At 36.9% G+C, this 25,399-nt stretch overlaps 1 protein-coding gene across 1 annotated transcript in view; it reads left to right on the top strand.

Moving 5' to 3' along the window:
- The first annotated feature begins 8,116 nt into the window (after window positions 1–8,116).
- The window catches only part of PNPT1 (polyribonucleotide nucleotidyltransferase 1), a 50,400-nt gene continuing 33,117 nt past the window's right edge, over window positions 8,117–25,399 (top strand). Inside the window, exons 1-11 of the mRNA XM_045827860.1 lie at window positions 8,117–8,292; window positions 13,488–13,548; window positions 14,143–14,217; window positions 14,864–14,969; window positions 16,375–16,424; window positions 17,406–17,469; window positions 17,566–17,613; window positions 18,546–18,659; window positions 22,909–23,095; window positions 24,178–24,229; window positions 24,470–24,527. Of these exons, the coding sequence (XP_045683816.1) occupies window positions 8,132–8,292; window positions 13,488–13,548; window positions 14,143–14,217; window positions 14,864–14,969; window positions 16,375–16,424; window positions 17,406–17,469; window positions 17,566–17,613; window positions 18,546–18,659; window positions 22,909–23,095; window positions 24,178–24,229; window positions 24,470–24,527 (976 nt within the window). The 5' untranslated portion in view covers window positions 8,117–8,131. The remainder of the gene's footprint in view (window positions 8,293–13,487; window positions 13,549–14,142; window positions 14,218–14,863; window positions 14,970–16,374; window positions 16,425–17,405; window positions 17,470–17,565; window positions 17,614–18,545; window positions 18,660–22,908; window positions 23,096–24,177; window positions 24,230–24,469; window positions 24,528–25,399) is intronic.

The following is a 25,399-nucleotide window of genomic DNA, read 5'->3' on the forward strand; positions in this document are numbered from 1 at the left end:
TCACTGTTCATAAACATTCACTTGGCTTCATATTTGGAGCTACTTTTTCAGCCTAGATTCCGCAGTTCCATCTCTATAGTAATTCCTCTGCAACTATACACAACTCTTTTGCTCCCCTCTCCCTCTGTCATTCATGCGTAGTGTCTCAGCTTAAGCTGCCATAATAAAATACTATAGACAGGGTGGATTAAACAACAGATATGTGTTTTTCATAGTTCTGGAGTGTAGAAGTCCCAGATCAAGGTTCAGCAGGATTGGTTCCCGGTTAGAACTCTCTTCTTGGCTGGTAAATGACCTCCTTCTCCCTGTGTCCTCACATGGCAGAGAGAGAGACAGACAGACAGAGAGACAGACAGAGAGACAGAGAGAAAGCACCATTTTGATGGCATTCCACCCAAGAGAGCTAAGAGTCAAGACATGAACATCTTAGCAGTAAAAAGCTGTGCTGCAGACCACCAGGAGCAGTAGCTAGGAAAATCACAAAAAGTCACCTAGAGAGGACCCACATAAACCAACTGTGTAGTTTGGTGATCCCAGCATAGGTCACCAGCCAACCCACAAATACACCCTATATCATAGCCAGTCTTTGGATATCTGCTGTAATGGTGGAGGTGAAAACCAGCCAGTGTCAATCAAGTAAGAACTCCATTGGCTACAGAAATTGAATTCTATCATCCCTCTTCTACTCTCTCCTCCCATGTCCCAATCCTGGGATTATAGAGGCAGGACAAAGCTAAACAAATAAAAAAAAAAGTGAAAGAACAAATTGTACCTTTACTTCACTTTTCTGGACAAGTGGAACAGAGAGAGGTCTTGAACTATATGTGAGACTTCTGGCTTCCTGATTAGCAAACAGAAATCTGGGAAGAGCATCCCACCTTTAAACAGTCATAAAAATAACAACTGTAACAACAAAGCCAGACAATCCGAAAATTCACAGCTCTTCCAGAACCCATCAGAGACTTAGAGTGACAGAGCAATCAAGTAATATGAAATCTGAAGAAAAATAAGAGCTTCCAAAGAGAGACAGGAAATGAATTTTCTCTTACCAGGAACAGTCACCAACAAACATTGGTAAGAAGAATTCAACTATATTTTTAAACCACTTTCTAAAAGCCAGGTGTGGGCTACTGAGAGAATATAGAACCCCTGAGGACTGCACGCATAAGAGGAACTCACAACCATTCACAGGCTCTTCTCTGTGGGCTTTACCGAGTGCTCACAAAAAAAAAAAAGACTAGGGTAACAGCAAGTGTCCTGAGAAAGTGTCCCTCACATTGCCTGGAAAGGAGGACAACAGCTGATGTGAGAAAATCAGAAGCCCCACTAGATCTTTCTGCTGTATCACTCCATAGAAATATAGGCCTAATGTGCTGTGGGAAGGTAACTAATACTGCCACCCTTGAGACACTGTGAAAACCTATTGCAGATGGGAGAAGGAACCCTTTACCTCTGGGGAAGGGCAGACTACATGCTGGATCCAGAGTAACAGTAGCAAGAGAGCCAGGAGCACTGAGAATGCTATTCCACCCAACATGCAGGCACACAGTACCTTTCTAAGACTGAAAGGTTGGTTAATCAGAACAGCAGAAAACATCATGCCCCTCACCTCCCACCTCCAGGGTAACAAGCTTCTAGTAACAAGAAATAGTTTCTACTGATGGGAAAGAGAAAAGAGTATGGAGAGGTACCCTCTCTGAGGAGCAGTGTAAAAGAAAGCAGGAAGCAGGAAACTCAGATAAGTTCTGAAGCAAATTTAATGAAAGGACTATTTACAGACAGGAAGGCAGATTCTGAAGCTAACAATGAAGAATGCTAAGACGCTGAAAAAGGAGCAACAGTGGAAAACTGTTAAGCCCTGAAGCAGCAAGAAGAAACAGTGTAATTGGAGAGATAGCACCAAGTAAGCAGGGCCACCTGGCAGGTGCTCTAGTGACAGATGAATGCAGTCACTGCCACACATAAAAGAATTATGGATTTGTATTTTAAGTTTCTCTCTTCCCTTGCCCCCTGACCTCCAGCTGGTGTCTCCCAATGGCTGACCCAACCAAAACTCAGAGGGCCAGGAGTGTTGCAGGCTCTGGAGTGTTGCAATCCATAAATCAATCCCTGTGGCACAGACCAGAACCAAGAAGGGTAGAGAATGGATAGAGGGGGTGTAAATGGAAAATAACCAATGCAATACAACCTAACTTTCCTCTTGCATCAACACTGACTCCATCTCCATAGATCTGGCAGCCTCTCCCTCCACAGAACTCAGACCCAGGCCTTCTCCTCTTTTCTTTTTACCTTCTCTCTAGGTAATATCTGTGTTTCCATGGCTTGTGATACCCTTGGTACGCTGATCACTCGTACATTTATATTACTCTAGTCCTCTCCTTGGATACGACACTCAGATGGAACCATTTTGACAGCTGCTCTTGGGTGTCTCTGACACTGCATTTACAAGCCATCTAAGCATGTTAATCATCTTAATTCCTCTCTCTCTCTCTCAGTGTCCAATTAATGAACAAATCCTACAATTCCAACACTAAAATATATCCCAAATCCATCCATCCTTTCTCCTTGTCACTCTTGCCACATTACTCCTGATCCCCACATTCCTCTCTTGCCCTCCTCCAATCCATTCTGGTCTTGGCAGCCAAAGGGCCCATATTAAAATGTAGACTAGATCATGCTACTTCCTTTTTTAAACTTTCCAGTGCCTTCCTCCCCTACCTCATCTTTTTGCCAAATTCCTGCTTACTACTCTCTAGCCACACTGTCTTTTCCTAGTCCTCATGAAAGCAAAAACCTTCCTGACTCTGGGGTAACCCTCTGCTCCCAACCTGTTGCATTCACCTGGCCTCCATGTTTCAGAAGCTATCTCCTCATCCTTTGGGGGGCTTAGATGTTTCATCTTCAAGAAGGCTTTCCCTAGCCACCTTATTTGAAGTTCACCCTCCTGCCACTATCCCCTATCTTTGTACCTAGGTTATTTCCTTCTTAGCATTATTTTTTTATAAATAAACTCTATTTTTCTGTCTATTAATTTGGTTATTTTTTTTTGTCTCTCATACTAGACTGCAAGCTCCATAAAGGGATTATTATGCTCTCTGACTGTCTTGATATGATTATCTCCCCTGAACCTAGCATAGTACCTGTCATAAAACATATTAAATAAACATGGGCAAAAGTAGGTTTACAGTTGTGACTATGCGAAACACAGAGTTTATTCTTGTAAATTAGTTTTTATTAATTGTTGTATTATTTCCCATACAAACAACTCTCAAACTACTTTGGAGGAGATCCAAGGTGGCAAAGGAGTAAGTAGAAGGTACACTAACCTCCTCCTACAACCAATCTGAAATTACAACTAAACTATAGAGAAATCATCCTGAAAAAACAACTGGACACTTGCTGGAGAGAAGCCTTATAACCAAGGACAAACAGAAGAAACCACTTCACCACAACAAGACTGGTAATGACTGTGGAGGAGGCACAAGAGGACTATCTGGGCTCTCATGGGTGGCAGCTGAAGCTTCAGAGGGATATTTCAGTGGCCTGGAGGTTCCCTCTGAGAAGCGTGGGGTCTAAACCCCAAGCTGGCTCCCTAGCCTACAGTACCAGAGCCAAAAAGGAACCCAGATAACATCCAGCTGTGAAAAAGCAGCAGGGTTTCTATCTGCAAGGGAGAGAAGACCAGAGATGCAGAGAGCCTCTCAAAAGGCCAACACAAAAAATTTCATTTGCAGCCACTTATCCTGGGCTCTGGCAGAGGGAGAGCAGAGTGCACTAGAGATGTGTGAGGAGAGATTGGGATTGGTGGCTCTTGGGAGAGCACTGAAGGAACAGCCACCAGGATTCCTCTGCTGAGTCATTCCCCATACTGCAGGAGCCATCTTTCTCAGGCAAAACACTCCTCTCCAAGTAGCATCAGCCTGAAGGGAAACAATAGCCCTGCCTGCATAAACTACTCTGCCCCACCCTATGGAGGTTAAGCCCAGCTGCTTACAGCTTGGTTAGTTTAACAACTGATCAGTTCAACAGCTGATTAGTTTCTCAGCTAAGGGGGATAATACAACATAGTAAAAATGGGAAAACAAAGAAACAGACCAAAAGTGAAAGAACAAGAGAATTCTCCATAACAAGAACTAGATGAAATGGAGGCAAGCAATTCATCAGCTAGAGAGTTTAGAGTAATGATTATAAGGATACACAACTGTGTGAAAAAAAATGTAGAGACCATAAAAAAGGACCAGTCAGAAATAAAGACTGCAATATCTGAAATAAATAATACACTGGAAGGAATAAACAGTAGGTTAGATGGAGCCAAGGATTAAATCAGTGACTTGGAAGACAAGGTAGGAAAAAAATAGGCAGAGCAGCAAGAAGAAAAAAGAATTCATAAAATGCATACAGCTTAAGCATTATAGACAGGATGAAGTGTAACAACATTTGCATCATGGGAATACCAGAAGGAAAAGAGAGTAAGCAAGTGATGGAGAACCTATTTGAAGAAATAATGACCAAAAACATTTCTAATCTGGTGAAAGGAAAAGACACACAAGTCCAGGAAGCTCAGAGTCCCAAAATATTAAAAATGGATCTGTCTTTTGATCCAGCTATCCCACTTCAGGTAATATATCCAAAGGGACCCAAAGCACTGATTTGAAAGAACATAAGCACTTCCATTTCATTGCAGTATTATTTACAATCACCAAGGTATAAAAGCAGCCCAAGTGTCCATCAGTAGATCAGTGGGTAAAACAACTATGGAACATTTACATAATGGAAAAACAATTCTTTCCATTTCTTGGCCATATTTCTTGGCCAATTCTTGGCCATAAAAAAAAGACAATTTTACCTTTTGTGACAATATGGATGGACCTGGAAAACATTATGCTAAATGAAATAAGCCAGTCAGGGAAAGACTAGTACCACAGGATGTCACTCAAGTAGGGAATCTAATGAACAAACTGAACTAACAAGGAAAACGAGGACAGACTCATAGATGGAGAGCAGATGACAGCTAGTTGTGGGGGTTGTAGTTTAGGGGTTAGAGGGATTGAACAAAAAAGAAAAAGAACTCATGGACATTGACAGGAGTGTCATAATTGCTTGGAATTGGGGTAAAAGGGGACTAAATGGCAATGGAAAAACACAATAAAGATTAAACCAATCAAAAAAAAAACTTACTTTTGCTCCACCCCATATTATAACACCTTATTTCTATGTGCTAGGGATTACGCTTAGCTCCAAAAAAAATAAAATTGCATTTAAATCCGTATAACAACCCTGAGAGGCAGGTATTATTATTATTATTCTCATTTTACAAATGAGGAATCTGAGTCATAGGAAGGGTAAGCAACTTACCAAGAATAATATGTGACACAGGTGAGTTTCCAACCTATATCATGCCAGAGCTAGCATTTTTAACCACTATGAAATATCCACTACCACACGCATCTCCAGGGATGCTGTAATGGCTATATGGATTTATCAAGAAAGTGGAAGGACAGACATAGAGTGTAGCCAGAAGGCAGCCCGGGCAAGTAAGAGAGGATAGTATTGAAGTTGAGCCCCAAATGACACATGGGAGGGAATGTGTGCCGAGGAGAAAGAACCATACATGCAAAGACACAGTCAGGAGACAAGGTGGTGTGTCAGAGGGGAACAAGTGGTTCAGCTTACTGGGAGTATAAAATGAGGAGAGGGAAGGAAAGCAGTAGAGTAATAAGTCAAAATTAATGAGTTGCTACAGGAAATATTTATAGTCCTCACAAAGTAGTTTTGACTTTATTCTGTAGATTAAGGATTTAAGAAGCCACTGAAGAAATTTAATTAGGATGAAGACACAACTAGGTTTGTGATTTAGAAAGATCCCTCTGGCAATGGTGAAGGCTATCTTTCTTAAAGTTGGGTATGCTACATTCTTTCAGAGAAAAAATTTTCATGGACCCTCTCAGTGTTTGCTGATACTTTTTATTATGTTCCTTAAATGTGTACATATACATTACAAGACATAAAAACTCCTTATATAGGGTCTAAACCAAACTACAAGCCAAGTTAAATTTTAATTCACAATATAATGTAATGATGTTTTACTTAAAATTGCTACTCAGAGTGTAACCATTTTGATGCAGGTTCGCTGAAGTTTAAAGAAAAAAAAAGATCTGAGAAACATTTCTGTTGTGTTTAATTAGATTTACCTTTAATGTCCTTCTAGAGTTATAGGTAAAGAAGTTCCTTTTAAATTATATTTTGTCTGTCAAAATATAATTGGAAGAACTATACTTCTAGACTGTGACATCTCAGATCAAACCTCATAGATAATGCTTCAGTAGTTACAACCACAAGAATTTCAACTTTTAATATTTTTGCTTTTTTGTTATTCTTCAAATGTTTAATATAAACATAGTCTGAATCACCTGTATGACTACTTCATAACAAAGCTCTACCACAAGATTTCAGTATCAACATTTGCCTTTATGATTCAATTACTGCCATTTCAACTATTTTGGATGGGTGTGAGGAAACAGGTGGGCTTAATGTATAAATGCTGCTCTCCAGCATTTCCAGTTGGATGAAAGCTAACTGATCTGTGAGGGTCTGAAGGGAAGAAGATTATTAAGTATTTCGAATAAAGAAAACTAGAGGGAAAATTAAGAAAAGGTTAGATCCAAATTGTATCTACCACAACTTGGAGTGCTGACGATGTGCCAGATACTGCGATAAACACCTTACAACCTTTGTCATGTTTAATCTTTACAAAAACCCTTTGAGATTCATATCATTATCCACTTCTATAGATGGGGAAACTGAGGCTTAGAGAGATAGGAACAGACAAGTAAATGACAGAGCCAAGACTGGGACCACTTAGGACTAACTTCACGTCTATGCTCTAAACTATTAGGCAATACTGCCTGAATGAAAATGATTATACAGTATTAAGTACATTGCCAAAAGGTGATTTAGTATTGTTATTTTATAAACCCAAAGTCATGTTGAATTTTGGCAAATAGATTCTGATAGATTTGTCATTATCACAGGTTTCAATGGATTGGTCTTGAAAATACTGCTGCAACATAAAGTAAAATCAAAGGTAGAGGAAGAGGCAAAAAATACCTTAACACTGAATAGCCATAAATAGAGTTAGTAGTAATACCTTCTACTGATATAGAAAGTTCAAATCAGTGACAATAGATCATGAAAGCAAGGTGTCAAGTAGCTGCTTTGTCACCAAATCATTTGTCTATTTGGAGTTCAACATTTTTAGTTCTTAAAATCATGTCTGAGTGTGTGTTGCATTTTGTTGTTCCAGTTTCTTTGGGGGAAGGGGTTTATAACCTTAAAAGACAAATATGGCTCTCATGATTAAAAATAATAATAATAATTGATTCATTCAAGGAACGACATAAAGATTTTTCCAATGGCCTGGATTAGGAGGGGTGAGAGAAATTTATCCACTCCTTAAAATTTATCAAACTCAAATTTCAGAAATATTTTCCAAAATTGAGTTGGGCCTAGAAAATATTAACATTTAAATTAAAGGGGCAGTGAAATAAATTGCTAAAGAGTAACAATGAAAATGAAGATGAATCAGAAATTATGATATAAAGATACCTAAAATGATATAGATCAAAAATAAATTAACTTACTAAAATAAATTAACATAAAGCAGTAATATGTTTGTTGTGTGAAATTTATAAAGTAAACACCAGGGCACAGTGGGGAGATGAAGATCTCTTGCTATGTGGGGTCCACCACAAAAGTTCTCCTAATTCTCAACTCACAGAAGCCAAATAACAATAATGTGTTCTCTAATGACTTCTATTACTACTCCATATATCATATATTTACTCTACTTATTTAACATATTATTGTAGAACTTTCTTTTAAACGATTGCCCAAAAAAGCCCATTATTTTTCTTATTGCCTTTCATTGGCAAATATTCAGAAGAAAGGTCGGTTGTCACAACCTCATTCAAATAGGTTTGACCCTCTCTGGCTCTCGTAGAAAGCGGCCAGGGTATCCCAGGCCCCAGAGTTTCCCCGGCGCTAAGGAAACGAAACTGCAACAGACTCCGCCCCACCATCCGCAAAGTGAGCCAATCAGACCGCAGCCCGGGCTGACCGCGTGCCGGGTGTCATGGCGGCTTGCAGGCATTGCTGCTCTTGCCTCCGGCTCCGGCCGCTGGGCGACAGTCCCCTCCGTCTGCCCGGCCGGAATCGGGCACTAACGCAGTTGCAAGTGCGAGCACTATGGGGTGGCGCGGGATCTCGTGCCGTGACCGTGGACTTAGGCAACAGGTAAGGAACGACGTGCATTCTTTGCCCTTTCACAAGGCATTCTGTCTGGCCAGCACAAATACATTCATCTCTCAGGGTAGGAGTCTGGCAACCCAGGTCTCTTTCCCCTCTTTAACTCCAAACCTAAATTCCAAGTTTCCCTTTCCGGGTTTGGAGTCTGTCTCTCTCTGTCTCAGACTCGTGTCCTTTGCTTTGTGGCTCTCCATCCTGCCCTGTTGCGGGCTTCCCTTCTTCACCTGAGTCTGACCAGCTGACTTCCATTCTCTGCAATTTCGAGGAGTCCTGGACCCTGAAATATGAAACATCCCACCTCAGGATAATGAGCTGACAGTGGATGCGTACGTCATGCAGCCCATTTTCTTTCCTAAGAGCGTAGCCAGTATGACCCTGAGTATGAAGGAAACGCCAGTCATATGATACACTCTTTAAAAACCTGCAGTAAAGGTACTCTTACACCCATTTTTATAGTTAAGAAAGCAGAGGTTCAGTAATGGTTAACTTTCCAAGAGTCAACAAAGCCAATACTATGAGACTAAATTTTGAACTACTCTGTTGCAAACCCCGTACTTTTTCCAGGGTTCTGTTGCCAGAATTCACGTCTAAAATTAGTTTAAAAGATTCTGTTTGAATCATTTTTAAAAGAAATGAAACTGTTAATGTCTGTTATATGTACACATACACATACACACACATTTTTTACACGTACTTAAAAAATTATTTTTATCCTAGCCCTGGCTGGCTTAGCTCAGTGGACTGAGCGCGGGCTGTGAACCAAAGTGTCGCAGGTTCTATTCCCAGTCAGGGCACATGCTTGGGTTGCAGGCCACGGCCCCCAGCAACCGCACATTGATGTTTCTCTCTCTCTTTTTCTCCCTCCCTTCCCTCTCTAAAACTAAATAAATAAATAAATAAATAAAATATTTAAAAAATTATTTTTACCCTAGTTCATATGAAAAACCAAAACATCTGGCTTTAAACCAAGGCCTTTCTCCCTTAACCTACTGAATGATTGATCTTGAACAAATTACTTTACCTTCTTATTCACAAAATGAGAAGACTGGACTAGATCAAGAGTCTGCCAACTTTTTCCGTAAGCGACCAAATAGTAATTAGTTTAGACTTTGTGGGCTGCATACTGTCTGTCACATTTTCGTGTGTGTGTACAGATCCTTTAAATATACAGACAGATCCTTAGCTGAAAGGTTGTACAGAAACAGGGTATAGTTTGTTGACCTCTAGACCAGATGATCTATAAGGCTTTTTCCACCTCTGGCATTCTTCAATTCTGATTTTTTGAGGGAGAAGGTACTCTTCCATTCTTCAAGGACTGAACAAATGCCCCAGAACATTACATGCAACAGACACCTACTATGTGCTAGACACTAGGGACTCAAAGCAACAAAATCAGTTCCTGCCCTCCAGATTTTCCATAAATAATCTACCTTGAATCTTTTATTTATTAGTCAAAAAAATAAAGCCCTTTTGTAGCTAGTTCTTTTTAAACCTGTGTCATGTGTTGTCACAACTAGATTCATAAGTATCAACACTGCTGAGTAAGTTTTTTTATCTTTGTTACAAGATGTTTGCAACATTTAGTGGGTGACTACCATGCACTTTATATTTGCTATCATGTGAATTTACAGTGCCTGAGGAAGTTTTATAGTATTGTGGTATTTTTCAGATATGTGTTTAATACAGTAACTTTTGAGGCAACTGTTTAATTTTCATTTCAACAAGCTTTCATTGAATGTCTACTATATATAGGGCTCTGTATGAAGAAGTAACAAACACAGGTATAGTCCTGGGAAAATCACTGTGGCAGAGGTACTAACAGGGTATCAAGTGAACACAGGCATATTTATCCCATGCTAAAGCTTCCCATAGAGAGTGAATATTGAAGGGCAAGGAGAAAGTAGCAGAGAAAATGCAAGTGCAATTGCAGAGGTGAGAGAGTGCCTTTGAGTAGCTACAAATAACTCACTGGTTGGAGCAAAAAGTGAAATGTGAGTTTAGCAATGAAGGTGAGCCCAAATGACAAGCAGAGGCTACGTCATAAAGGTGATTTTTGGTTTGTTTAGTTTAGTATTACTGAATTTTTTTTGGTGGATGCTGAAGGAAGATGTTTCTGAAAATGTTCTTTAAGTATCTCCCTGTAGGTCTGCTTCCTGTGGCACATGGTTCCTCTCTTCCCCTTCCCACCTCCTGAGCTACCTTCTCCCACTCTTCTTTCCACCAATGGAATCTCCTTGTTCATTTTATTATTTTTACTATTTATTTCTTCAAATGCATTTTTGGATTAGGTATTCACTCACATAGTTCAACATTTAAAAAGCTCAAAAATCTCCTTTGCATATAGTTCCATGACCACCAGTTCCAATTCACAGTCACAGAGGACACCGATGTGTTGTCCATCTTATATGTAGTATTTGGAGATGTTTTGTGCATAAAGCACTGATTTCAGCTATAGGTTTGTGGGAGTCTGCTTAATGCTACAGCGTGACTGGTTCTGAGCATCACATTCACCCCTCCTACTATTCCAGCTCTAGCCTCATCTCTTCCCCTCATCATTCCATCTATTAGCGGATGCCATCTTATTGTGGAATGTCATAACATTATGTCCAACACATTGAACAAAAATAGAAACCCAACCAGAATTCCTCAGATATTTATTGTGGTTAAAAAAAAATCTCCATAACATTTCAAGGTCAGGGCTGATAGTACAAATGTACGTGTTATCCTGACTTTCAAACTTAATAAAATGAGTCTAACCGAATAGATAAACATGCTTTTCACAAACTCAGGCTTCTGTCAAAATAATGGATGGCAATATTAAGAGTTGTCCATTCATCCCTTTGACATGTGATGGATAAAGTAATCTTACTTGGGGTAGGGAATTGGGAGGGGGGTATGCACGCATGTATATTTTCTTATATATTTCTCAGCACTGGACTATGTTAGAATGTTTCTAAGGCTGATCTCATGGGTCTGAACATCTTCCTAATTATCGTCAGGAGTCACTGAGGTAGTTGGCCTCACAGTACTCTCTCATGAATTATGGACTCTGACAGGATTTGCCTGCCTGTTTCAAGCCCTTGTACACTTGGAAGAAACTGGGAAATAAGGCTGACAATGCTGCCTAATTCATATACTGTATAAGATAGCTTTATTAAGTTACACATTTTAAATAGGTAAATTGTATGGTATGTGAATTATACCATACAGTTTAAAATGTACAGTTCAATGATTTTTAGTATAGTCATAGAGATTTCTGAACATCACCGATAATCAGTTTTAGAAAGAACACTTTAATCACCTAAAAAAGAAACCTCTTATCATTAGCAGTAACTTCTCATTTGTCCCCAGACGCCACAGCCCCAGGCAACCACTAATATACTTTGTGTTTGTGTTTGTGTTTGTGTTTGCCTATCCCAGGCATTTCCTATTAAAAAATCAAATGATAGGTTGTCATTTGTGACTGCCTTCTTTCACTTAGCATAATGTTTCCAAGGCCTATCCATATTATAGCATGTATCCTTTTTAATGGCTGAATAATATTCCATTGTATGGATTATAGCACATTTCATTTATTTGTCTGTTGGTAGACTATTGGGTTATTTCCATTTTGAGGCTATTAAGAATAATGCTGCTAAGAATGTTCATTTGCAAATTTTTGCATGAATGTATGTTTTCATTTTTCGGGTATACAGGAGTACAGTTGCTGGGTCATATGTTACTTCTATGTTTAACCTTCTGAGGAATGGTCAGATTATTTCCCAAAGCAGGTACACCATTTTACATTTCAGTGTATGAGAGTTCCAGTTTCTCCACATCCTCACCAATGCTTTCTCCTAGTACATAGGAAGTAGTATCTCATTGTGGGTTGTTGTTGTTTTTTTAAGCTTTTATTTATTTATTTTAGAGAGAGGAGAAGGGAAAGAGAAAGAAAGGGAGAGAGACACCAATGTGTGGTTGCCTCTCATGTGGGCCCCACCAGGGACCTGTAACCCAGGCATGTGCCCTGACTGAGAATCAAACCGGTGACCCCTTGGTTCGCAGTCCATGCTCAGTCCACTGAGCTATGCCAGCCAGGGCTCATTGTGGTTTTGATTTACATTTCCCTGGTGGCTAATGATTTTGAGCATATTTTCATGTATTTATTGTCCATTTGTAGATCTTCTTTGGGGAGACATCCAGATCCTTTAGCAATTTTTTAAATTGGGTTGTCTTTTTCTTGTTGAGTTGTGAGAATTCTTTACATATCCCAGGGACAAGTACCTTGATTTACAAATATTTTCTCTGTGGGTTTTCTTTCCATTTTTTTAAATTAGACTTTATTTTTTAGAGCACTATTAGTTTCACAGCAAAATCAAGGGGGAAAGTACAGAGATTTCCCATTCACCCACTGCACCCCACACACATAACTTCCCCAGCTCTCAACATCTCCCACCTTTCTTTTACTTTCCTTATGATATCCTGTGAAGCATGGAAATTTTTAATTTTGATGAAACCCAGTTTATTTTTTCTTTTGTCACTTGTGTTTTTGATGTCATGTATAAGAAGAATTAGAAGTTTGTGGAGATTTAGTTTCAGCTTTCATACTTAGATCTATGGTCTCTTTCAAATTAATTTTTATTCATAGTATAAGGAAGGGGTCCAACTTCATTAACTTTTTTGCATATGGATATCCAGTTATCCAGCACCATTGGTTGAAAAGACTCTTCCCCCATTGACTTGTCTTGGCACCATTGTTGAATATGAAGGTCTCTGGAGATAATTTTTGGGATACATATTGTCCTGAAAGCAGTGGGGAAACTTTAAAGGATTTTAAGAAGGGAAATGATCCAGTTTGTGTGTTAAAAGGCTGCTTTAGTCAACAAGGCAAGGGATGAAGAGACTAAAGTAGGTAGTAAATGGGAATTAACATTTAGGAAGAGAGTTTCTATACCCCAAAAATACTTTCATTCAGATTACTCCTGTGCCTTGGTTTCTGTATTTTTCCTTACATAGCTCCTAAATTCTCTTTGTACTTTTAATAATGATTATGAGCTCTATCCCTTGTTTATTTGCTTGGTGGGGTCCTGTAGGACTGGTAACCTTTAGTTCATCTGTTAGAGTCTTTGATTATTTTATACTAAGCTGGGAATTAAACTGATGATTTAAATCCTTTTTCTATTGAATTTTTATCTTTTAAACAGAAAATTGGAAATATCTTCTGGAAAACTGGCCAGGTTTGCAGATGGCTCTGCTGTAGTGCAGGTAAAAAGTCCAGTTTGTACATTTTCATTTTTAAAAATGTTTATGGATACTGACTGGTACTGCATATTTTTACATCATGTAACTTTTTGGAATGATGACACTGGAAATAAATTCAGACCATTTCTAGTGTCAGAACTATTCTAAATAACCGGGTAGTCAGATGGTTGAATATGTTAAATGACTTTTAAGATTTCTTCCAAAGTTAGGGTTCTATTTTATTCTATTAATAAATTCTATAATGCTTTTCCTGAGAAAGTAATCTTACTGGTTTCTTCTATAGTAATATTTGGGATTTTTTTCTTTTGTGTAGCCTAAGTTTTCTCATAAGAAATAAAAATGTGATTGGATGAGGCTTTTTCCTTTTAATTCTACTGCTTTTAAAAAGCTCAGTGACTGTTCTAATATGGAACATGATCATGCAGAAGAGATCTAGATTGAACAACTTGTAGAATTATTTTCACTGTCACTAGGCCATGGGATAACAGTCCTCTTTACTTGAATTTAACTGAAGGGAGGAGGATCCACTCGGTCACTACTTACATGTTAATATCTGATTTTAAAGGAATTTACCTCTGTTGTTTATCTTTAACTAAGTCAGGTGACACTGCAGTGATGGTCACAGCAGTCAGTAAAACAAAACCTTCGCCTTCCCAGTTTATGCCTTTGGTGGTGAGTATTTGCTTGTTGACCTGAACTGTAAATATTGCATAAATGTAGAGTTTGTAGTATTTTTGTCCACTGTCTTAACTTCCCACAATAAAGGATTTTCCCTAGTTTTCTGATAATGAGTAATTGAAAGAATTTAAACTGATTGCTTCATACCAATTATATTAGTAGTTAGCATACTTTAGAATGTCTGGGTTCAGAAGCTGACAAGAAAAGTGGAAGTACATGAGTACTTAATGTTGAATAAACAATGAATGCATTGTTTTCCTAGGTTTCCTTTTAGTATGAGTCTATAAGTATTAATATATGTTTGCTGGAGTGAAAAGTTCATTAGGAATTTACAGCTTTTTTCTATTATAAAAAGGGTTGATACAAAAAAAGAAAATGTTTGACCTGACCAGAATAAGCTACTGTGGAGAGTAGTGGGGGCTTTTTAATAATCAATTTGCTAAAACATTTCTATTAGCTTTCCTTTTCCTAAGTGATACAAAACTGTAAAAGTAAATAAAATATGCTCCACTCTTAGTCTAGTCTAAAATATGTTGTTTGCAACTCACGAGAATTATCATCATCGTAACAGTTCTTAGGGAGTAGTTTTCTTACTACAAAAAGCAGTCAGTGAACTTCATTCTTCTCGTTGCTACTTCAGGTTGACTATAGACAGAAGGCTGCTGCTGCAGGTAGAATTCCCACAAACTATCTTCGAAGAGAAATTGGATCTTCTGAAAAAGAAATCCTTACAAGTAGAGTAATAGGTAAGATAGTGAGAGGCATTAACTTTCTCTGTAATACCTGTTTTAGCTTCCCACTCTTTCATCTGTGTTCTACAATATCTCCTAAGTTTTCTTTCATTGCATTAACACTGCCTAAGACTATTTACCTGCTGTATTCCTTCACTCAAATACAGGCTCCAAGAGAGAAAAAAACTTTCTTTTTGTTCACTTCTGAATCCCTTAGACCTGGTATACTGCCTGGCACAAAATAGGCATATTCAATAAATATTTGTTGACTAAATGAATGAATCTCATTGAGTACGTAAATTCCATGGCCCATGCCTCTACCCTGTTGAATCTGTCCCTAGTAAGTTTCATTTTTATGTTTTGCATAGTAATTCCTAAAAGCATTACATTCATCAACTACTGAAATGTGTCTGTAATCTTTCAAATCTTTGACGTCCATTTTTTTTTCAAAGTTTTTATAAATTTTACTAAGACTATAAGCCTTTTGGATTGAAGAAGCTTAATGAACCCCAAACAGAATAAAGTACAAAACCACATTAAATACAGGCGCATTAAACCAATCACTGTATAGTTTTAAGAATTGACACATATATAACAGAAACAACGAAGAAAAGCAAAGGCAAGATTAAACAAAATCCAGGATCATGGTTACCTCTACGGAGAAAGGATTGGGGGATGTGACCACAGAGGGGAGCTCAAAGACTTCACATGTGTTGATATGTACTTTTTCTCAAGTGACATAAAGGGTAGATAAGTTTTAATTGTTATTATTCTTTAAATTGCATATATACAAAATAATACATTTGCATATATAACAGAGATTATAATATAAAGTAGAAAATAAATTAATGAAGTTTGTTCATTTTTCTGTGTTACCTATAACACAAGCCAAAAACCTGGGATTCATCTTTAACCACCCCCTCAACCAAATCCAATCAATTATCTCTCCTAAATCTTTCTAATCTTCCCCTTCCGCTGCCATACTCTGGTCCAAGCCTCCACCTGGAGCACTGAAACCCCTTTCTCTCCCTTAAGGCAGAAATCTTTGACATTTAAATGTTGTGGGATCATTTATATTTTATAGTTCTTATACCCAGAAGTTGTTAATTTGTATATATTTATATGCATTCATCAGGCACAGAATACTAAGGAAAGATTTTCTTTTAGTCTGCTACTGCTCTTAAGTTTCTTTCCTCTGCTTGTGTAAGTGATACCTGTGGAACCAGAATGAGGAGCTGCTGTCCAATTTTAGATTTGAGTGTGCCTGGTTTGCTAATTTTTTGTTGTTAGGGCATAGTGTGTATTAATTGAAGCATTGACATTTATCTTTGTCCTTTTCAGTAAATCTGTCCAAGGGAATTTTTTTTAATGTCTTTCTCTCTCTCTCTCTCTCTCTCTCTCTCCCTCTCTCTTTTTGCAGATCGTTCGATTAGACCTCTTTTTCCAGCTGGATACTTTTATGATACACAGGTAGGGTCTCCTTTAGGTTATTTGTTTCCAGGTCTATCAGGATCATTTAATGAATCTCTATAATACCTTTTGGCTAAACATTATATAAAGAATACAAAAGAAATTTTGGTGATGCTACATTTTACATTAAATTTTTTTTAAAACATAATTTTAAAAAGTTAATATTTGTTGTTTCAATTTGAGCTGATACCTGAATTACAAGTAGGAGTTAGCCAACCCAGGAATGTGGGGAAAGCATTCCAGACAGATGGGAAGGGAAGCACAAAAATCCTGAGGCAAAAAGGAAATTAGTGAGTTTGAAAGTTGAGAGTGGTTGAGGTGGGCGGGGGCAGATCAGGTTGGGCCTTGTAGGTAACATCAGTGACAGAGGCTAGGACAGGCAACACGCCTTACCTTTATGACTCATTTTTATTCCTCAGTCCTCTAAACCTCTGCTTCATTGTGTTTTCATACTTTCTGAATGTTTTCTTTCAGAATGACCCATATACATTAACTATTTATTTCTTTGATAAAAATAAATATGCCTTTGCAAGAATGTCATTGCCTCAAGAAATTACTTTAAGTATAAGACATAGGCATTTTATCATAGTATAAAGGAATTCGTTGGCTTGTTTTGTCTGTACTTACAAACAGATAACAATATTTTTATGTAATAGAAATAGCTAACATTTACTGAATATTTTACCATGCCCAGTTTTATAAATGCTTTACACACAATATTTCCAGTAATTTTCTTAGGGACCTTTTAGGAAGATGCGACTATTTTTCCTTTTAAAGATAAGGAAACTTGAAATTTAATTTCAGTAATTTGCCCATGGTCAAGCATGTAATTAGTGATAGTCAGAATCAAGGGGTTTGACTATAAAGGCCATGCTTTTAACCATGTAGTGCTCCTATACTTTAGGGCAAGATATTAACTGAAGTGATAATCCGTCTAAATCAAGCATATTTTAAGTGCTTTGAATTTTTGCCTTGTACCAGGTCCTTTGTAATTTGTTAGCAGTAGATGGTGTTAATGAACCTGATGTCCTAGCAATTAATGGTGGTAAGTATAAAAATAGAGATTAAAATTACCACTATTGAATTTTAAAAGCAATGAAATATTTTTATTTCAGCTCTTATTTTTTTTCTTTTGTTTAAGCTTCTCTAGCCCTCTCATTATCAGATATTCCTTGGAATGGACCTGTTGGTAAGTTAGGACTTGAAAATAAGAAACATTTGTGATATTCCAGGAAATACTTGAGAGCATGCTGTTAGCAAGGGCCTAGATTTATTGGTTCCAACTTATTCTCTATTATTATCTTGAATTATATGACATTCTAAGATTTCTTTCAGCTCTTTGTGACATTTTCATCCTTCCTTGGGTTTTGTTTCTAACAGCAGTATGTTATGGTATTAGAGAGTTTGTGTTCCTAGATACTTTGACTTCTTAGTTGCCTCTTCTATTTAAGGACTTCTCTTTTGACTGAGAAGTGGTCAGAGTACATACTCTTTCAAGATAAAAACAAACATATGTTTATAATTTATAGCTCTTATAAGTTATAATGACGCAATATAAAAATGATTTGTCGAGTAATTATTGAGTGTTCTAAATGCCAGATACTGAGCTAAGTACTGAAGGAACAAAGGCAGCTAGGCACCAGCAATTCAGAGACAAATGAGGCAGTTCTTGAGAAACACAAATAATTATTTGTAAAACAGTATTGTAAAGGGGAAGTCAAAGTGCTAAGAAAGTGATAAAGAAGCATAGGTTTGTTTAGTGTTGTGGAGTAAGGCGGTGTCAAGAGGGCTTCTCAAGAGTAGTCAACATTTAGTCTGAACCTTAGTAGGATCAGAATGTAAGCATTTGCCTTGGAGAAAGTACAGTCTAGACCAGGAGAAGAGTTTGAGCATAATCACAGAGGCATGGAAGACATTGTATGTTTGAGCAACCTACAGTGATTCAGTGAGGCAGGAAGGTAGGGTGGGATACGACGCTCCTTGGGCCTTCAATGCCATGGTGGAAATAGGGACTTTATTTTGGTCACCATCGAAGATAGGGATTGAAGCCATTACTGGAATAATGTCTTGAAAAACTGAGAGTTTTTATTAAACAATTGACAATATTTTAATATACTCTAGGGGCAGTACGAGTAGGAATTATAGATGGAGAATGTGTCATTAACCCAACACGAAAAGAAATGTCTTCCAGTACTTTAAATTTAGTGGTTGCTGGAGCACCTAGAAGTCAAATTGGTAAGTAGTTTAAGTACTAAATTTGTTATGGGTTTTACTTATGAGTTCTGGCTTCTTAAAATGCATTTAAACTCTTTTTTTTTCCTGTGTGTGTTTTATCAGTCATGAGAATTTTTGTTTTAGTTTATTGCTGCCTTATTTTGATAGTGTGCTTGTCATATACCTGAGATTACCTGACAATACCTAAAATTTCAGAATGTTGTACAATTTTGATTAAAATACAAAAGTCTGTAACAAGGTAGTTTTAGTGATTATTTTTAATGTTTTTATTGATTTGAGAGAGAGAGAGAGAACTATCTATTTGTTCTACTTATTTATGCATCATTGGTTGATTCTTGTATGTGCCCTGACCAGGGACCGAATCCACAACCCTGGTGTATTGGGATGACGCTCTAACCAACTGAGCTACCTGGCCAGGGCCAGAAATTATTTTAAAATTAATAAGCCAATCTAAAAATTAAAGTTTTAAATCTGGTCATAAGTTGTTTTATAGTTTAAATATGTTCATTTAGCTAATTCAGTCATTCTAAGCCTGTTTGATGTCCTCTGAGAAGGAGGTGACCTGTTTCTGAGGTGGAAAACTAGTAATAAAATAGAAGAAATGCATTGGCTCACCTTGACTACTTGTAACAAAAATGTCATAAATGCATGAATGAAAATCAGAGCCTGGTTGTATTGGAGGAGAATGGGCTTTAATAGTCAGAATGAGCTAGGTTTGAAACCCAGCATCTGCTACATGTTAACCGTGTTACCTTGGACAGACTGATTAAGATCTCTTCTCAGTTTACATACATATTTGATGTCTGGGACTTTTTGACGTAGGACCTTCTGATGTAGAAACATTTTGATGAAATATAAACTATTAAACTTTTAGTGCTTCTTTTGGTACAATTAATGTCTGAAACAGCTCATTTCTAACTTCTTTTGGATTATTGGTCAGTAATGGAATAAGAAGTAGGTGCTATATAATAGAACTCCTGTAACAGGAGTTATATGGTATCTACAAATTAGCTAGGGATTGTGTTGTTAAACTAAATAAAAAGGCTTAAGATGGGAAATTATTTTTCTCTCAGGTAAAAGAAATTCAAACGTAAATGAGGCCAGGATAGTTACAGCACTTAGGAAACCTGGATTCCTTCTAGCTTTCTGCTCTGCCATCCTCAAGGTATGGCACTCATCTTCATGCTTATGATCTGGCTGCCAGAGCTCGGGCCAACTTATCGGACTTAGGGGCAGAAGGAAGAAAAAGGAAGGGAATAGCAAAAAGGTGTGTGCTGGCTGAGTGAGTTACCCTCCCTTTTAAGGAGCCTTTCCATAAGTCACCACATGGCAGTTTGCACTTCCATCTCATTGGGCAGAACTGACACATGATTGCATCCTTGACTACCCAGGGAGACAAGGAGATGGTTTTTGGATTCTTCCTCCAGAAAGTGGGATTCATACTGTGAAGAACTAGCACAATGTAAAGAGGGTATTCCTAAGACTTGGGGAAGCCATGAATAATAGACAAGCCCCTACATTATATTTGAGCATCGCAGAAAGGGCCTTGAGCAGAGTATTAGTGTATTATTTAAGGTTCATTTGGTCTTCATCTGATTTTTTTTTTCTTAAAGTAACAGTATTAATTAGTAAATTGATCTGACAACTTTACAGTGTTGGGGTGAAGATTAGAGTCAAGGTTTGTAAAGTGCCCACCATAATACCTAGTACACAGTAGGCATCCAAATAATACCTGCTATTTCCATTAAGACACAAAAATAAACTTGCTTCTAAATGGTCATGTAGCCTCTCTCTGCCTTAAAGTTTGGATCCCTCTAACTTAAAATAGACGTTGGAGGAACGAAGCAAGCACATTTACTATATATGTGACATTCCGTAAAAAACCCATAAGGCAGCCTTTCAGCTGACTGTTCTCACCTGTCACTCTCTAGATGGCAGAATGATACTTCAAACACAGCGTAAACCATCAGAGTGTAGTCTTGAGTAATTAGAGAGAAGCCGAGAGTGATTCCAAACCAGCCTGTAAGGAGACGGGCTTCAGAAATGACCAGCTTACACTTTATGACTTTTGCATCACTATTTCCATAAAGATATTTAGCCGCACTCTGTGCTTTCATAAAAGAACACCGAATACACACTTGACCCCAAGTTCATGTTAACGTTAACATTGGGTCCAAATCAAATACCACTGTCATAGAACTTTCGATGCAAAAGTAATTGTGCCATTTTATTATTAAAATATTGAGTAATCAGAATGTTTAAAGTATGACCTTCTGGTGCAAGGATAATTTCCTTGTGCTATCAACTGCTAGATTACTTCAGCAGCCGTTACTCTGCACAGCGTCATTCAGATGCCTGTTTTCAACAGGTACACATATTATTGCTATCTTTCTGTGTGTACTCGGGTATACACAGAAAGATGAGTGATACTGCCAAGAGCCCTGCTGGGCCAGTAGTTACCCTGTTGTACAGCACAGATCTACACGTTCCAAACTAGAAGGAATGTTCTTGCAAGCATTTTAAAAAATGAATTGCTTTAAAGTTTAATTGGTGGAAACCAAGTTTATTTTAGGAATAGTCATTTTCCTTACCATAGTCTTTTTATAGTCTCTTTTTAAAATCAATATACAGAGGTATAATTTACATATGTTACATGCATTTTTTAAATCTCCAGTTAAATTCTGTGAAAGTGAAAGGGAATGCTACAGGAATGCAGATGAGTAAAGGAATATAACCATCTCAGTATCATGGTATCAAAAGAAGGTTCTTCATGCCTCATGTGACATATTGAACCCTCACCTCCCTTTACCCTACTCCATATGCAATTGTTTTAATATTCTTCTACATTTAAACTCACAACAGGCAGTAATATAATTTTTGCTTTTGCCTCAGCCATCAAACATAATTTAGGAAACTCAAGAAAAGTAGTATATGTTTGCCCATATATTTTCACTGGGTATAGGATTCTGGGTTAACAGTTGTTTTCTTTTCAGCATCTGAAAAATATTACACCACTTCCTTCTTGCCATGGTTTCTAATGATAAATCTAATGTTATTTGAATTGCTTTCCCCATATGGATAAGGTGTTGTTTTTCTCTGGCTGGTTTCAAGATTTTTTCTTGGTCTTTGGTTTTCAGAAGTTTAATTATGATGTGTCTTTCTTTAATTACTCTATATAGAGTTTACTCAGCTCCTTGAATCTGTAGGTTTGTCTTTGCCAAATTTGGCAGGGGGAAGGTTAGCTATTTTTCTTCCCAGTACTGTTTAGTCCTGCCATCTTTCTCCTCTCTTTCCAGGACTCCAGCAACACAGATGTTCTATTTGTAGTTTCATAGGTCTGATGGAATTGTTTCAATTGATTCATGGAATTCCAACATATAAAGCACTAGGAGATTTTTTTCATTCTAGATTATACCTAGAAGGCTTAGAAGTGACTTTTTATGTAATAATAAATCTTAAAGACAACATGATGTGGTTAGACTATTAGATATGATACTCACTGTGCATTAATTACATGACTTTTGACTTAGTACAAATTGGGAAATACCAGAAATAACACACAGGTTGGCAGGACTCTATTCAGCCTGGCAGAAACCAAAGCCAAATCCGATTAGCATATTTTAGTGAGATACCGTGCTCAAAGCCCTACTTCAAGCCATACTGTTTAACATGAGTCTTACTGTTGCAAAACCATAAAAGCAACCATTTTATGGTAGTAGCTAGTGTCCTCTAGTTGGCTTAGTTGCAATAGCATCACTGCAAAAATTTCCCCCCGGTACAAGATTTACACAATGTGACAATGAAAGAATTAAGTGGGAGATCATATCAAATAAATTTAAACAGACAACATTTATTGGACACCTAGTGTGCTGATATTTTAAAATGTCATTTTAAATACATATTAAGAATCAGTGTAATTGTGTACTTTAAAAGGTGGGATTTTATGGTATTTGAATTATACCTAAGAAAGATTCTATTTTTAAAAGTATGCATTGTTTATTTTCTTCTGTTTAATTTTTTATGAGAAATCCCTCATTAAAAGAATATAAACCTAACTTTGAATATCAAGGTTTCTTCCTTCATTTAATGACTTTACATTTTAGAAGTATGTTGCTCCTGAGAAAATAAATTAAAAGGTAAATGTACCATTAATAAAAATGATCTGTAGAATTTATGTCATGTTAATTGAAAATGTTATATTGGTAACATGTTCAATAGCAGTCTTTTTTTTTTTTTTTTCTTTAAATAGTCATGTTGGAAGCCTCTGCAGAAAACATTTTACAGCAGGACTTTTGCCATGCTATCAAAGTGGGAGTAAAATATACACAACAAATCATTCAGGGCATCCAGCAGTTGGTAAAAGAAATTGGTGTTACCAAGAGGACACCTCAGAAGTTTTTTATCCCTTCTCCAGAGATTGTGAAACACACTCATAAGTAAGAACATCTGTTCAAAAGAAACTGTGAAATTGTCACCAGATTTAATTTCCTCTCAGGAAAATATTTCACATGGAAGCATTGTCCATATGTTACTTCTTAAATAGCACCCTTATGTTTTAAGAGTCATTGCCATGAATACCAGTCTAATCCTTTTAAAAGGAGGTGCCCACATACCTCTTCAATGGCCTAAGCTTGAATTTTAAATGAAAAGGGGAGTGGTCTTATTGATCAAGGTTCAGATAGTCCACATACCTCTCTGTGTCAAGGAAAAAAGAGAATAAAACATAAAATATTTGAATCTCTAAGGAAGCTGTTGAGGTTTTCAAAGAGAAATCAGGTATAACCACTACTATATGACCAGAGCTTAGAACAATCCCTGCACATAGGCAGGCTCTCAGTAAGTATGAATGAATCTCCTGAAAATTGTTTCATTTATGTAAAATAAATTAAGCCCTGGCTGGTGTGGCTGAGTGAATTGAGTGCCAGACTGAACCAAAGGGTTCCTGGTTCGATTCCTAGTCCAGGGTACATAGGCCAAGGTTGTGGGTGCCCCTTGTGGGGGGCAGTTGAGAGGCAACCACGCATTAATGTTTCTCTCCCTCTCTTTCTCCCTTCCCCTCTCTAAAACTAAACAAATAAAATCTTTTAAAAAATAAAAATAAAATAAATTGAAAAAGTTAATATTTCCCTTATTATTAGTCTCAGAGCCATCAGATTAGAGTTATATAAACTTTCCAACAAAAGAGTTATACATGCAATAACAAAACAGAAGAGAAAAAAGCAAGAGGTTAAAAAAGAGAGAGTGTAAGAAAAATCTATAGTGAGATAAATTGAATAATAAAAAACGTGGGACATAATACCATGTGTGGTGATTCCCCTGAGAGGTAAGGAGAAAGAAATTTGTGTTTTGTGTCATATTATAAGTAGTAAACAGGTTAGCAGTGTTAAAAGAGCAATAAATAAATTTTTTAATTCTTTATAAAATGATTAAATATTTTAGCTTATTAAATATTTCAGTTTTGTGATAGACACTGCCTCTTGTTTCTAAATACGCTGATGTTTATTTTGTCTTAAAATAGACTCGCCATGGAAAGACTCTATGCAGTTTTTACAGATTATAAACATGATAAAGTAGGTACACCTGGATTTTGTCTTACATAATTGTTCTGGGAACTTCTTTTTGTCATAACTCAATTGAATTGTATATAAATGTCAGTCCCATTTTCATGAAAAAAATCCCTAAACAGAAAGCTGAAGACTACTACCATTAAAAAAATCTGAGTACTGTTACAATGTGTTGATTGTAAAATAATTCAAAACTAGAAATGTTGCCATGTATTGCATAAGAACTGAACCACAACTTTCTTTTAGATTTCCAGAGATGAAGCTGTTAACAAGATAAGATTAGATACAGAAGAACAGCTAAGAGGTAATTTTTTTTAATTTAAAAAAGCATTTAAAGGAATAGATTTTTAAATTTTGGGATGTGAAACCTTGAAGAAATCACTTATTCTCATTGATCCTTAATTTATCCTCAGTAAATTTGCAATAATGATACATCCCAAGGTTACTTTTAAATTAAATTCTATTAATGTAGTCAGCACTGCACCTGACACAGTGTGCGCCAGTAAATGTTAAATGTGAAATGTTCCTGATATTTTCTGAATCAGATTCTTATACTCTAAGGTGGATATCCTTGTATCCTGTCAAGGATACCTGAAAACCTGGAAGATGTTCTTTAAAATTCTTGAGTTTTTAATCTGTGAAACTGTAATAGTAGTAATATCTAGTTTATGGGGATTATGTAAGTGAATAATTTACATCTGTTCCTGGCACATAGCAAGTGTTGGATACATGTTAACTGATGCTTTTTTATTAATATCATGTGGACTTGTGAAATTTAGATTTTAGAGAATTTAGCTCTTAGATATTATTAAGCAGAGGATTTTATTATAGTCAATCACACAAACTGAGTATGTACCAAATATGATATACAGCTCTTGTTCATTTTTCTGCTAATAAATAACCTCTCACTTAGTTATTTTAAGATCAAAAACTCTGCTATGAGCACTGATATTAAAGCCATTACCTGTAATTGCCATTGAAAAAGTTTGGTCTTCTCTCACTATATTTCATCCTATTAAGAATAAGACGACATATAACACCTGTTACCTTATTTTTACGAAGGTGACTGTGTATATTATATATAGTAGAATATCTTCATGAGTCTCTGGGTTCATGGGATAATATTTTAAATGCTCTGTTAGTAATTAATTCTCCTCTCCAAGTGCAACCCAGTTA

The sequence above is a fragment of the Phyllostomus hastatus genome, unplaced genomic scaffold (genome assembly GCF_019186645.2).
Source record: "Phyllostomus hastatus isolate PE091 unplaced genomic scaffold, TTU_PhHast_1.1 phas_scaffold_78, whole genome shotgun sequence".
Classification (NCBI taxonomy): domain Eukaryota; kingdom Metazoa; phylum Chordata; class Mammalia; order Chiroptera; family Phyllostomidae; genus Phyllostomus; species Phyllostomus hastatus.